The sequence below is a fragment of the Mycetomoellerius zeteki genome, unplaced genomic scaffold (assembly GCF_001594055.1).
Source record: "Mycetomoellerius zeteki isolate Tzet28-1 unplaced genomic scaffold, Tzet1.0 scaffold28, whole genome shotgun sequence".
Classification (NCBI taxonomy): Eukaryota; Metazoa; Arthropoda; class Insecta; order Hymenoptera; family Formicidae; genus Mycetomoellerius; species Mycetomoellerius zeteki.
Genome location: NW_017257260.1, coordinates 276,599 through 289,155, shown reverse-complemented (window position 1 = coordinate 289,155; position 12,557 = coordinate 276,599). Strand labels below are relative to the sequence as shown.

Here is a 12,557-nt window from a genome sequence, read left to right as displayed (position 1 = left end):
TATTCAGTTAACAATGTATTGACCGTCTTGATCTACAACTTGTATTGCCAACGCTTTGGTAGGGCCTTGATGCGCTGTAAAATCGTAAAACTCTTGGGACTTGTGAGCGAAAAAATCAGCGAAGTGATTTCGGACGGCTTCCATTGAGTCGAATCGTTGACCGTCAAGACTGTTTTGCAGCGAAACAAGTGGTAATCGGACAGTACAAGGTCCGGTGAATATGGTGGGTGCTGCATTATTTCCAAACCAAAGCTCTGCAATTTTTTTTCGTAATCAAAGAAGTGTGTATAGTCGGGCGTTGTCATGATAGGAAGACCACACCCTTCCTATTCAACAATTCTGACCGCTTCTCCTGCATCGCCTTGCGCAATTTGTCGAGCTGAGTGCAGTACTTCTTCGAATCTATCGTTTGCCGCCCTGCGGCAGCAGCTTGAAGAATAGCACTCCTTTGTACCACCTACCAAAGGCTGATGCTGAGCATCACCTTCTGCGGATGCAATCAAGTTTCGTTTTTTGAAGACTCGCCCGGACCGCACCACGATTTCCACCGCTTGATGTTATTGTAGATTAGGGCTCGACATGATTTGCACTTCTCGGCCGATTTTCAACTCGGCTCCGCCTTCCGCTACTCTTCTCACCTCATCACCCCGTGCGCAGTCCAAATACTGCTCAACATTTAGGAGCGTATAACGCTCGTGAGGTCCACCCGCTTTGGGCGCTCACGCTGTAAACTTCATTCTATATCTTTTTTTTCGTTCATTATGTAACTAAGATAGAATGAAGCAACGCGTAAGCGCTCTTCATTCTTACGCGTTGCTTCATTCTATCTTAAAGGAAACACAACTAATGGTCCCCCTCCGATTTAAATGAGCTTTTAATATATTGTTCTATGAACAAAAATAGGAAATATGTATTTTTTTATATCGACTGAGTCGCACCTCAAAGGGGTGGAAACCTCCCTTGAAAAAAATCAGTCTTTTTCTTTCGAAGCGAATATCTTCGAAACTATAAGAGATAGAAAAAATTTTCCACAATGAAAATTGAATGGCTTCAAGAGTACTTTATAACTATAATTAAAAAAAATTTTTTTTAATTATTTATTGTATACCTTCATCCCCACCCCTATTAAAAAAAATTTTTTAATTTTTATATATCGAACATTAAAGAGCATTTTACGCTGAAATTAATGATGTGTATTAAAATCATGTTCCGAAAAATCATTTTTCAGATATGAACGAAATCGTCTCTATATACGCGCTTCGTACGTATTTGTCATGCGTTGGCTGCGCGAGATAGCGATAAAAGCAAATACAGCATAATTTATCACAGTGCAGTATCAATATAGCAGTGTGACTATTGAAATAAGTTTTTTAAATAATAATAATAATAATAATAGTATCAATAATAATAGTATCAACAACAACAGTGACTTTGTTAAACTGCTAAAATCACATTTATAAGCGGCAATATAAACAACGTGCCTAGCGACGGCGAACGCGCACCTCACCTGGGCGGTCTTATCGCATGCTTGCATTTGACAGTAGGCTAGGCGAATTTGACTATTTTCATCAGTTAATAATTTGTTAACCATTACGGAAATTATAATATATGGTAGAGGACTCTTCTTAGTTTAGTCCATTCTGCCACTATGCGAAAGATTTTTCATTACTTTCCAAACGCTCTGTATATGTGAAAAAATTTTTTACCGAACTAACTTTTTTGCTATGTATATTCTTTATTGTGACATCATTACCTTCTTCGGAACAACTTAAACAATAAAATTGTTCCTAAAATTTTGACAAATTGTATCATATATATTTCCTTTCTGAATTTGTAAAATTTTTATCCAAAATATTTTTTCTTAAACAAAAAACAATTAATACAAAATTTTTGAAGAATAATTAAAATGGATCATCATGTATATATATTATCACCTGCAGTCTGTTTAATTTTATCACAACTATCGTTTCAAAGAAAGAACAAATATAGATAACCCGATATCTTGGCAGTGTTCGTAATTTTTAAGCGCTCTTTATATATTTAAAAATTTTTTAAACAGAATTGCAAATGGAATTGTAACAAAATAAATAGCATAAAAATTATATTCTAAAAATTCTTTAAAAAAAGTAAATATTTAATAATATATAAAATATTCGTTAAAAACAAAATTAAAATTTAATAATATTATTGGATAATTGTTGCACGATTTTTAAATAAAAAATATTTATAAACAATCTAATTACATTTGTGTACAATAATATATTATAATTTTATGAATAGAAATACGTAAATATAATATCTGAAAAACTTTATTTATATTAAAAAATGATTTACCATCATGTCTTCTTTAGACATGGATTAAAAAAAATTTTAATAAAGTTAATTTATTTAAAGCGTTATAAGAATATTTTGTTATACATAAAATAACATGTAGAGTACATAAGATTCAATTTAATTTATATTTAAGTACATAATTTTTTTATTCTAAAATATGTATATATGTAATCAAATTTTTACTTAATTCCTTTAGTATTTAATATTTAAGTTTTACCAATAATAAGATTGAAAGACCGCTAATGTTAAACATAATGCTTTAAATTAAGAAGTGCCATAACGGTCAGAACGTTAAGATGTTGAACTATTGTAAATTCATTTAAAATGAATTAATTTCAGAAATTATAATTGCGTGCCGATATCTACAATAGAGTTTTAAGCCTTAAGCCATAAGAAATGGACGAATCACAGTCAATTATTCTCCTCGAATTCGACTGTAATTGGATAATTTCTTACAGCTTAAGGCTTAAAACACGTATTGTAGATCCGGGGTTAAGATTACGAAAAGCGTGTGCGGTAACCCTAAAGCTATAAATATTTAATATACAAAATCTAATATACAAAAAAACCGAAGATTGCGCGCAGGACTTTATATAACTTTATAGAATTACTTTGAATGCCTTTCATTTATGAATTACATTATTTGTTTCAATTGTCATGAAACATACCGGGAGATAAAAAATCAATCCGTTACTTAAATAACAGAGAAATACTTAAATAACAGAAGAAATTACAAAATAAAATTGAATATCTTGAAATTGATTTGAATTGACTTATTTTTTTATATTATTCAAAAGTATATATCAATCATATATAGGTATATTAAAAGATAGATTAAAGATATGTATTTGAATTAAGATTCCAAAGACATTTATGTAAAGAAGTCGAATTTTTCGAGGTTTTTGTATCTTTTTTTATTTAACTGAAGTGAGATCTCATTTTCACAGAAGAATGAAAAGAACTTAAACCAAAAGCAAACTTTACACCATTGGAAAAATGATATTTGCGTAAAAATGAAGTTAGTAATAGAATTGAAAAAGAAGAAATTGGCAAAATTTTATAAAGGCAATTATAAGACTCTAATCCTGTAACTGATGATGCAACTTTATCTCGCCCAGAAGAATCATTATCATTAACCTTCGATTAACTTCGATCCATCCGAAATAACATGGAATATCGCGAGTAGACAGCGAAATCTTGCACGGTAGGTCAATGGGTTACTACCGATAATGTCTTTGTCGATACGATTTTGGTATAAAAGGCTCACATAGCTCAGTAGACAGCATGCGGTAAACGACATTAACAGCATCACAATGAGGTGCACGATCGTTCTACTGGCTCTGGCAGCTTTTGGGGCAGCTCTACCCCAACAGCAGCTGAAACAACGTGCTGGTAAGTAATTGCTATTCTATTCAGCATTATGCTCTCTCCAGCTCTCTCTATATCTTTCTTTCTCTATTTGTCCATCTCTCTCTCCATTTCTCGATCAAAAGGCTGTATAATCTCTATTTGAAAAAATTACCGTTCTTTCTACTATTTCTATATTTTTAATATGATTTAGACTTTAGCGTTTTATATACTGTGTGTCCAATAATGATCCGGTAATAATATCTCGTGAGCAAGTAGAGCAGACTAAACTGACTCGAAAAGTTCTGTACCATTTTGCAATTTTCGCAATAATTAACGAGATATTAATTTCTAAAGATCACCGAATGAACACATATTCGCCCGCAGTCTACCAAATACAAGCGTGCGGCGAGATACAATTGTCCAACAACACAGGAAGATGTTTTCTTTTGTCGCTCGTGCGTTGCCATTGCCATTTGTAGTAAATAACTCCCTATGCGCTTAACAGCTTGCAATGCTTGGAGATCGTATCTTGTATCGCTGTGCGTTTATATTTGTAAAGTAGACCGGGCGGATACGTGTTCATTGGGCAATCTTTAGAAATTAATATCTCGTTAATTGAGAAAAATTATAAAATGCTATAGGACTTTTCGATTCAGTTTAGTCTTTTTGACTCAATCTTTATACAGTCATTACTGATGGACATTCTTTATATAAATACTTGTTCAATAGACAAAATATTAATATTTATGTAGAGTTCAATTCAAAGACTTATATAAAATACAACTGAACTAAATTTATTTCTTTGTCATTATTAGCTGATCAAGATCTTCTAAAGAAGCAACAAGACTGCTTACTGTTGCTACAACAGATAACCCAAGAAATCCCGAACGAACAGTTGCAGATCCTTGGTACTAATTATGATATCCAAAGCAACTACCATCAATATGAAAATCCAATCCTCGTCAAATACTATGCGGGTGCTGTACGAGACGGTCTGGTTCAACCAAAAGGCACCGCCTATTCGAACTCCATCAGCCAGCTTCGTAAGGAAGTTTCTCTCCTGCATAGAATCTTATTAGGCGCCAAAAACTACCAGACATTTTTGGCAACCGCCGCATGGGCCCGTGTCCACATTAACGAGGAACAGTTCATCAAGGCTTTCGTTGGAGCTGTTCTTCAGCATCCAGAAACGCAGAGTATCATCCTGCCGCCTCTGTATGAAATCATTCCTCAGTACTATTTCGATGCCAGGATCGTTCAAGAAGCACAGAACATTGTACAGAATATTGCACAAGGTGTTCACTACAACCAAGTTGTAATCCCTGTTAATTATTCCGCCCAGTTGTCTAGCAGTGAACAACAACTTTCCTACTTCACGCAAGATATCGGTCTCGCTAATTATTATGGCTACGTAAATCTCGCTGAATATTTATTGGACCAAGTAAGTATATTCTCATTTAACGCAAACATACAATTACAAAACAATTTCTCATATAAAAAGAGAAAGAAATATATTGGTTTATCTTATATTGAAATTCGCTCCTGAATCAACATTTTTAAATATAATTTCAGCAAGGACAGCAAACACCTGCACAATACCAACAACAAGGCATTCAGAATCAGGAAGATCAAATTGGTCAGGGATCCGTTTACTATTATCTCCACCAACAATTACTGGCTTATTACGAACTAAATCGTTTCTCGAACGGATTGGGCCCAATCCAAAATACCGATTACATCAACGTACAAGTACCATATCAACCGCATCTTCGTAGCACAAATGGGCTCGAATTACCTGGACGTCCTCAAAATCTGCAGCTCAGTCCCAACAAGAATGATCTTATCCAGACTGTCAGGAAGATTGAGCAAAGATTGATTGAAGCTATTGACTCTGGACATGTCATTACTCCGCAAGGCGCTTTCCTCTCTCTTTATCAGCCGCAAGGTTTGAACATTCTTGGAGAACTCATCCAAGGAACTGGCAGAAGTGTTAATCCAAGGTCAATTTTCAGATAATTGTTCAACTAATTGATGTACAATAATGCAATATTTATGACAATACGTTTTCTATCATAGATACTATGGCAGTCTTCAAGCCGCCGCACGTCAACTCCTCGGCAATGCTCCCGAAGCTCAGAATATCTATGATTACACTCCTTCTGTTCTGGAATTGGGACAAATTGCTGTTCGTGATCCAGTTTTCTATCAACTTTATAAGAATGTTATCCAATTGTTCACGCAGTATCAGAACTCTTTGCCCGCTTACCAATACAACGACATCCTTTTGCCTGGCGTTACCATCCAGAACGTTCAAATCAGTCCATTAGTCACTCTCTTTAATGATTATTATGTCGATCTCGAGGGAGCTACGCAACAAACTGGTCACCAACAACAAGTCCAGCAACAACACATCAAGGCTCAAGTGAAGAGATTAGATCATAAACCATACGAGTATCAGATCACTGTTCAAAGCGAGCAGAACGTCCCTAGTGCCGTTGTCCGCGTCTACTTGGGACCGAAATACGACTATTATGGCAAACCCATCAGCATCTCTCAACATAGGCATCAATTCGTGGAACTCGACCAGTTCACAACTGACCGTACGTATTCGAGATTACTCTTCAAGATTATCAACGATACAAACATATACACACATACACACATACATACATACATACACATATGATTTTTTAATTAAATACATTATCTAATCTGTTTTACAGTTCATCAAGGACAAAATGTCATTGTAAGACAATCCCAACAGGCACCAGGCCAGAGCTTCGATTACCCATCTGTTCAAGAAATCAAGCAGGCTGTCAATAGTGCCATTCATGCTCAAGAACCGTATTACGTCACTGAAGTAATTATTTCTTTCTCCTTCTGTTTGTGTAGATGTTTGCAATGAATATTTCAATAAGTGATACTAAATGTTAATAATTTTTCAGTCACACCAGATTTTCGGTTTCCCAGCAAGACTGGCTCTTCCTAAAGGTCAATCTGGTCAAGGATTGCCATTTCAGCTATTAGTTGTGATCTCTCAATTAGGATCACAAAACGTACTCTATGGTCCGGTGGTTCCGGAACAATATCAAACTTATCAACAAGACGAATATCAAGTAGTTGGTACTGAGGACTATCAACAGATCCAGCATCAAGGTGCCAAAGTAATCGGTGTGAAACAGACTGTGGAGGTTGTACCAGAAACTTTGTCAATCAATCAGCAAGAGAATCAAGGTACATTATTGATATTGAAGAGACAAAACCGTTTCGCCATTGAATAGCATAAAATGATAAGTAATTCTTTTTTTATAGGTGTAAGGGACCATTATGCTAACCTTTATACTCAACATGGACAATACCCGTATACACACTCCCAGTATCAAGTAGGCCAAGGACAGAGACAGGGACAGAACGTTTACGGTGTGCAAAACCAGTACTATGGACAACAAGGACAACAATGGCAGCACAGGCAACAGGGACAAAACATCCAAGAACAACAACAATGGAGTCAACCTCAAAGTATTTACCACCAAGAACAACAGGGACAGTATCAACAGTACCAACAAAGCCAACAAAGTACAGTAGGATTCCAAGGTGAAGTACCAGCTGGTGTACATGGCTCGCAACAGAGTATTCATGGAGTACAATCAGGCATACAAGGTGCCCATGGTGTCCAAGATATACAAAATGAGCATGGCGTACAATACGCTGGAGTAAAGGGAAATCAAGGCCTCTTCAGCACTCAGTCTGGAATTCAAGGCAAATATCATTTCACTTATCAAGGACAAAGCCAACAACAGCAAGGACTTGGTGTAGGATATACCGGTAGCGGACAATATCATGCCGGTGGTTTCCAAGGCATCCTGGGTCAGGGACAAAAAACGCAGGCCACAAATGTCAACAAATACTATCAAAATAAGCACATCTCTGAAATCATCGGTGGCGCTATCTCTCTCGACGGTAAACCTCTTGGCTACCCATTGGATAGACCTTTGACTACCGGTGCTCTTTCCGTTCCTAATATTTACGTTCAAACCGTCCACATTTCTCATGAAGGCCAACCCACTAATGAAGTAAACAATCATTAAAATGTTCCTTAAAAAAAAAAAACAGATATAATAGGTATATAGCATCGTTAAATGTAACGATGCTTGTCTAAAAGCTATTCGTTCAATTAAAAAAAGATTTATCAATTCATTGTAGCAAATGCAATTAATAAATTGCCCTAAAACGCAAATCTTTAGATATATTTATTTGTAACGCAATTTCTATTCCTTCCCATACAGCATGAAAGTTTGCAGCAACAGTGTAACATTTGTAATGTTATTACAATATATTATTGGAAATTGCTGGAATGATTTCTCTTATACTATTTAGTTTTTTTATACATGCGTTTTTTTCACAAACTTCTATAGTATACAGATATTAACTACTGCTTGCATCGTCGCCACATTCTTTAGATTATTTTTAAAGGAAGAAGAGTATGTAGCCATTTTTACTTATTCTACATTCACATAATATAAATATTATGAGTAATACTTATCGCACGTATTTATTATCTAATTTCTCACTTTTACAAAAATTTCTCTAACAATTTTATCTGCGCTATTGCGCTTGTAACATTGGGCGCATTCAAGTTGACAAAGCGGCTAACCTGCTCACCGAGCAAATGAACATAATTGTTGTTACATATAGATCCAACCAATCATATTCAATCGCTCGGTAAGCATGCCTAGCCGCTTTGCCGTCTTAAACTCGCCCATTTATTTACTTATAAGTCATAAAACTTCATTAAAATCGGTGAATGTTGGTTCCGACGGTTTTCTTGTTAGTAGCACGAGAGAAGCCCGAGTACCTCGTAGAATGGCTCAAATTGCTCAAAATGAATTCCATGAGGAAGCTGAAGGATTATTATATGCCCCTGGAATAGCAAATTAGCCTCCGAGCATTGTAAATAGGGGAGACCGGAGCTAGTTGTCGTACAGGGGTGATATTTGTCAAAATGCTCATAACTCAAACAGGACATAGAAGAAAAATCTTTTTTTTACTATAGATTGCTGATACAATATTAATTTGTTGTGTAAAATGATTTGTACCACAAACATTGTATATATTATTTATAGCGATTTTTAAGAAAATGAAGTTGATAAGTAAATTTTTCTTAGCACCTATTTTGTTGTCTCACAAATTTCTGGCGTTATTAATCGCGATATCCCTGTATTCATAAAAAATGACATGTCTTAGAAGATCTTTGCTACAATTAATTAATCATTATCCTGACAAAGTTTGTGAATACAATCTCTTTTATTAAAATGGCTATGTGGGTTAGATTGACCAAAATGAGACGAGTTTAGGTGATGCCTTACTTATGCTTCGGTCTTAGCCCTAAAATTCTAAAATTCAACCAATGGAATACATATTTCAGTTAGAACCAATTAAGACTGGCAGCTCTATTTGCTGAATTTTCAAATTTTAAGGTTAAGATCGAAACATTAACCAAGCATGACAATTAATTTTAATATCTTTAGAGAACACATTTTTAGAGAATATATCCAGATAGCAAAATATTAGCAGGATGCTGACAGAATCTGATAGCAGATTGCGAGCATATGCTTAAAATATTAAATAATATTATGAGTTTATGGTTATGCGACCTCAATCTTTTATACAATTTCAAAATTTCTGTTAACTTATCCCGCTGTGTATCCTATACGCAATTATTTTCTTTACGGAAAGAACCGAGAAGCAAACGTGATAGGTTTCACGAGTACGCGTGAATTTTTCAAAAAATGAATTTTTCTATCCTTGAGAAAAAAACCGAAAAAATTCGTGGAAAAATTGGAAAAATTGAGTTTTTTCCGATCCTTTAAAACTATAGCTTAAACTGACAGTTTTTGCGTTGCTATATGTATGCATATAGCAACGTGCTATATGTATGCACGTTGTTATGTACAAAATGGCGTATTTCAGTCATTGCGCAGAACGTGACGAAAATGCGTTCGAGAAACGAGCACACTTTTATACTTTCACCATGTGCCTAGCAGGCTTTGTTATATTTCTAGCAGGAGCAATTTGCTGACAACGTCAAATAATACAAATTCTGTATACAATTTGGTGCCTTTCTGCAATCAAAAATTGGTAGCAGGTTCTGTTCAAAATCTGTCTTCGCAGGCTTTGCTATCAGGAAAGGTACTTACAAATATATGTATATTATATTTCATATATTATAGATATACATATATGTTTTTTTCATTTTTCATATAGAAAGTACGGTACAAAAACAAATTACGTATTTTATGATTAAAATAACTATTTTATTTGTGTTAATACCATAATTACTATTATTTCTCAAAATATAGAATTAATATTAAAAAAAAAAAAATTGTATTTTTTATATGTATTAATTAATACATATTTTTTTATATATACTATTTGTATATTAACAAATATGCTACTGCCAATCCTAGAATCTAAAAGCTTCGTAGCCATTTGCTCGGTAGGACACTGCTGTTTTGTTGAATAGTTAGGTTAAACCGGTTTGTTATTTACTTCTAGACTGTGAAAAGACTAATTGATTTGTGCAAAGATCATAAATATTAAAAAAAAAGATGGAAAAAAGTTCATGCAGCGATTCAAGTTCGTAAGTACCAATGCCTTTGCTAATCAAAATAATATAAATAATGGTAATTAGAATACGGGCCTCATCTCCGATTTTGATGAAATTGGGCTCATTCGACGCGTTTTCACTTAAAATGAAAGAATCTGGCAAAAATGTGGCAGTCGGCCTTGCGAACCGAGATATTAAGCATTATATATAAAGTTCGAGATTTTAGAGGTTAAGATATCTGTCATCCCGACTCAATATAGTGCTATGTATACGTTCTGGCGAGTACAATGCTGTATATAGAAATAATCTGTACAAAATACGATAGATGGCTCTAATTTGGACCAGCGTGGACTAAATGTGACCCAATTAATTTTTAAGTCCTTTTCGGTGTAAACGGTTGGTGACTAGATCTACTTTGGGTCACGATATAGGTCAGATCGCTATCAGTCGTACGGTGTAAACGTAGCCAATAATCAACCCAGAACACGGGGTTAATTGTCACATTTTCGCAGTTTTATTTAAAATTAAATAACATTTTTATTATGATATAATGAATTCACGAGTAATATTTTTTTTAATACCTAACTAAAGGATATAGGTATATTATAACGTATATAATATTTCAAAATCAGGCATTCACTTTTTTCTAAAAATCACTAATTAAAAACTGTGACAACCGTCTTCTCTACTTAAAAACTGAACTGAAAACTTTAAACGCGTTTTTCTCGAAATCGGTTTTTTGTATTTTCTTCAATTTTGTGTACACGATTGAGAAAAAATTTGACCAATCGACTTTTTATAGGGCTCGTTGACTATTAGCTAGCTAATAGTCAATTAACCTTCCTCGATGAACCTAAAAAATTAAATAAAAATCAATATTAACAATTTTTTTTGCATAAAGAAACGGCTGCTAGTAAAAATCATAACTTTTTTTTTTCAAAGTGGAGAGAGAGAGAGAGAGAGAGAGATCGCACGAAATTTTAATATATATATATATTTTTTAATTTTTTAGGTTCATTTAGGATAAAATTCTAGAAAAATTAAAAATATTTCTTAATTTTTTGTTTCCGGCAAGAATTACAGCTGCTAGGATGTATACAAAATCATAACGTTGTGGCGAGGCGCTAAACTAAATGTTTATATTTTTATTATTTATAATCATTTTTTTTTTACATAAAAATTTGTACGTACTCTACAATAGTTATATTAAAACGTGCAAAATGTTTTAAAACAATAAATATTAATCTTCCTTTTAAAAAAAATTACGAAAAATCACCATTTTTCGGTCTTCTAATGTAGAAGACCCCCTTAACCACGTAAACACAAAAAGTGTTGTAAACCTTAAGCCTTAAAAAATTGATTAATCATAGTCGAATGAGAAAAATAATAGAATATGATTGGTCAATTCCTTAAAGTTTAAGACTTACTACTCTATTGTGTTTGCGGAGTAACCAGGTTTAATAACATCTGTAGTTATGAAACTGATGAATCATAGCTATTCCTGTGAAGAATGGAATGACTGTAAGATGGAAATTTAGTTTTCTCATATATTCTATATCTATTACATGCACACATGTCAAGATTAAATAATAACAAAATTAACAACCTTTTGCATAAATATTTTATTAAGAAAATTTATCATTGTCTTCTTAGCGATCTTCTTAGAGCGATGTAAATCCATTGTCGTTTTTATGTACAATCATTCTCCAGTCATCATCTCCATAAATTCTATAGATTAAGTTTAGTTTTTAATTATTTAATTTAAGTTTAGTTTAGTAAGGTGCAATTATTAATAAAAAATAAATTAATAATTGCACCTCAATAATAAAAAAAGTTTATATTGTATATATATATATAACATAAACACACATATATATAGGGTACATCTGAAATAACGCTCACTAATCATGTAGTGCTATTCCTAACAAAAAACATACACGCACGCACGCACGCACGCACGCACGCATACAGGGTGGCCCATTTGAAACTTTGGACGGAATTATCTCCCAAACTATTCGTTATTCTAAAAAATATTTCAAGTGGAACTTACTTTCAAAGGGGACATCTTTTGATGGTCACAAATCCTCTCTAGGTGAACGTGTTATCAAGATTTTAAGGTAATTTTTATTTTTTTAAATAGAGTTAAATTTTTTTTACATAATACGATTCCTCTAATTATTCTGTATTCCAGACAGCACAAAATATTTATGATAAATATTTATTATTATTCATTTTTTTAAATGTTATATAAATATTTTATACATAT

At 33.6% G+C, this 12,557-nt stretch overlaps 2 protein-coding genes across 2 annotated transcripts in view; one reads left to right on the top strand and one right to left on the bottom strand.

Annotated features, from left to right (window-relative positions):
• The first annotated feature begins 3,593 nt into the window (after nt 1-3,593).
• On the top strand, nt 3,594-7,807 carry Hex110 (hexamerin 110). The gene is made up of 7 exons (XM_018450414.1): nt 3,594-3,726; nt 4,500-5,125; nt 5,257-5,684; nt 5,761-6,284; nt 6,408-6,544; nt 6,630-6,918; nt 6,997-7,807. Exons 1-7 carry the CDS (start codon nt 3,648-3,650, stop codon nt 7,770-7,772), a joined length of 2,859 nt encoding a protein of 952 aa, XP_018305916.1. The 5' UTR covers nt 3,594-3,647; the 3' UTR covers nt 7,773-7,807.
• Nucleotides 7,808-11,894: 4,087 nt separating this feature from the next.
• The window catches only part of TpnC25D (Troponin C at 25D), a 2,362-nt gene continuing 1,699 nt past the window's right edge, over nt 11,895-12,557 (bottom strand). The window contains exon 3 of the mRNA XM_018450395.1: nt 11,895-12,019. Coding sequence (XP_018305897.1) covers nt 11,991-12,019 — 29 coding nt within the window. The 3' untranslated portion in view covers nt 11,895-11,990. The remainder of the gene's footprint in view (nt 12,020-12,557) is intronic.

Coding starts and splice junctions, on each gene's coding strand:
- Hex110 (XM_018450414.1), top strand. CDS start 3,648: ATGAGGTGCACGATCGTTCTACTGGCTCTGGCAGCTTTTGGGGCAGCT. Junction 5,685..5,760: donor GGCAGAAGTGTTAATCCAAG/GTCAATTTTCAG, acceptor TTTCTATCATAG/ATACTATGGCAGTCTTCAAG. Junction 6,285..6,407: donor CGACCAGTTCACAACTGACC/GTACGTATTCGA, acceptor TCTGTTTTACAG/TTCATCAAGGACAAAATGTC.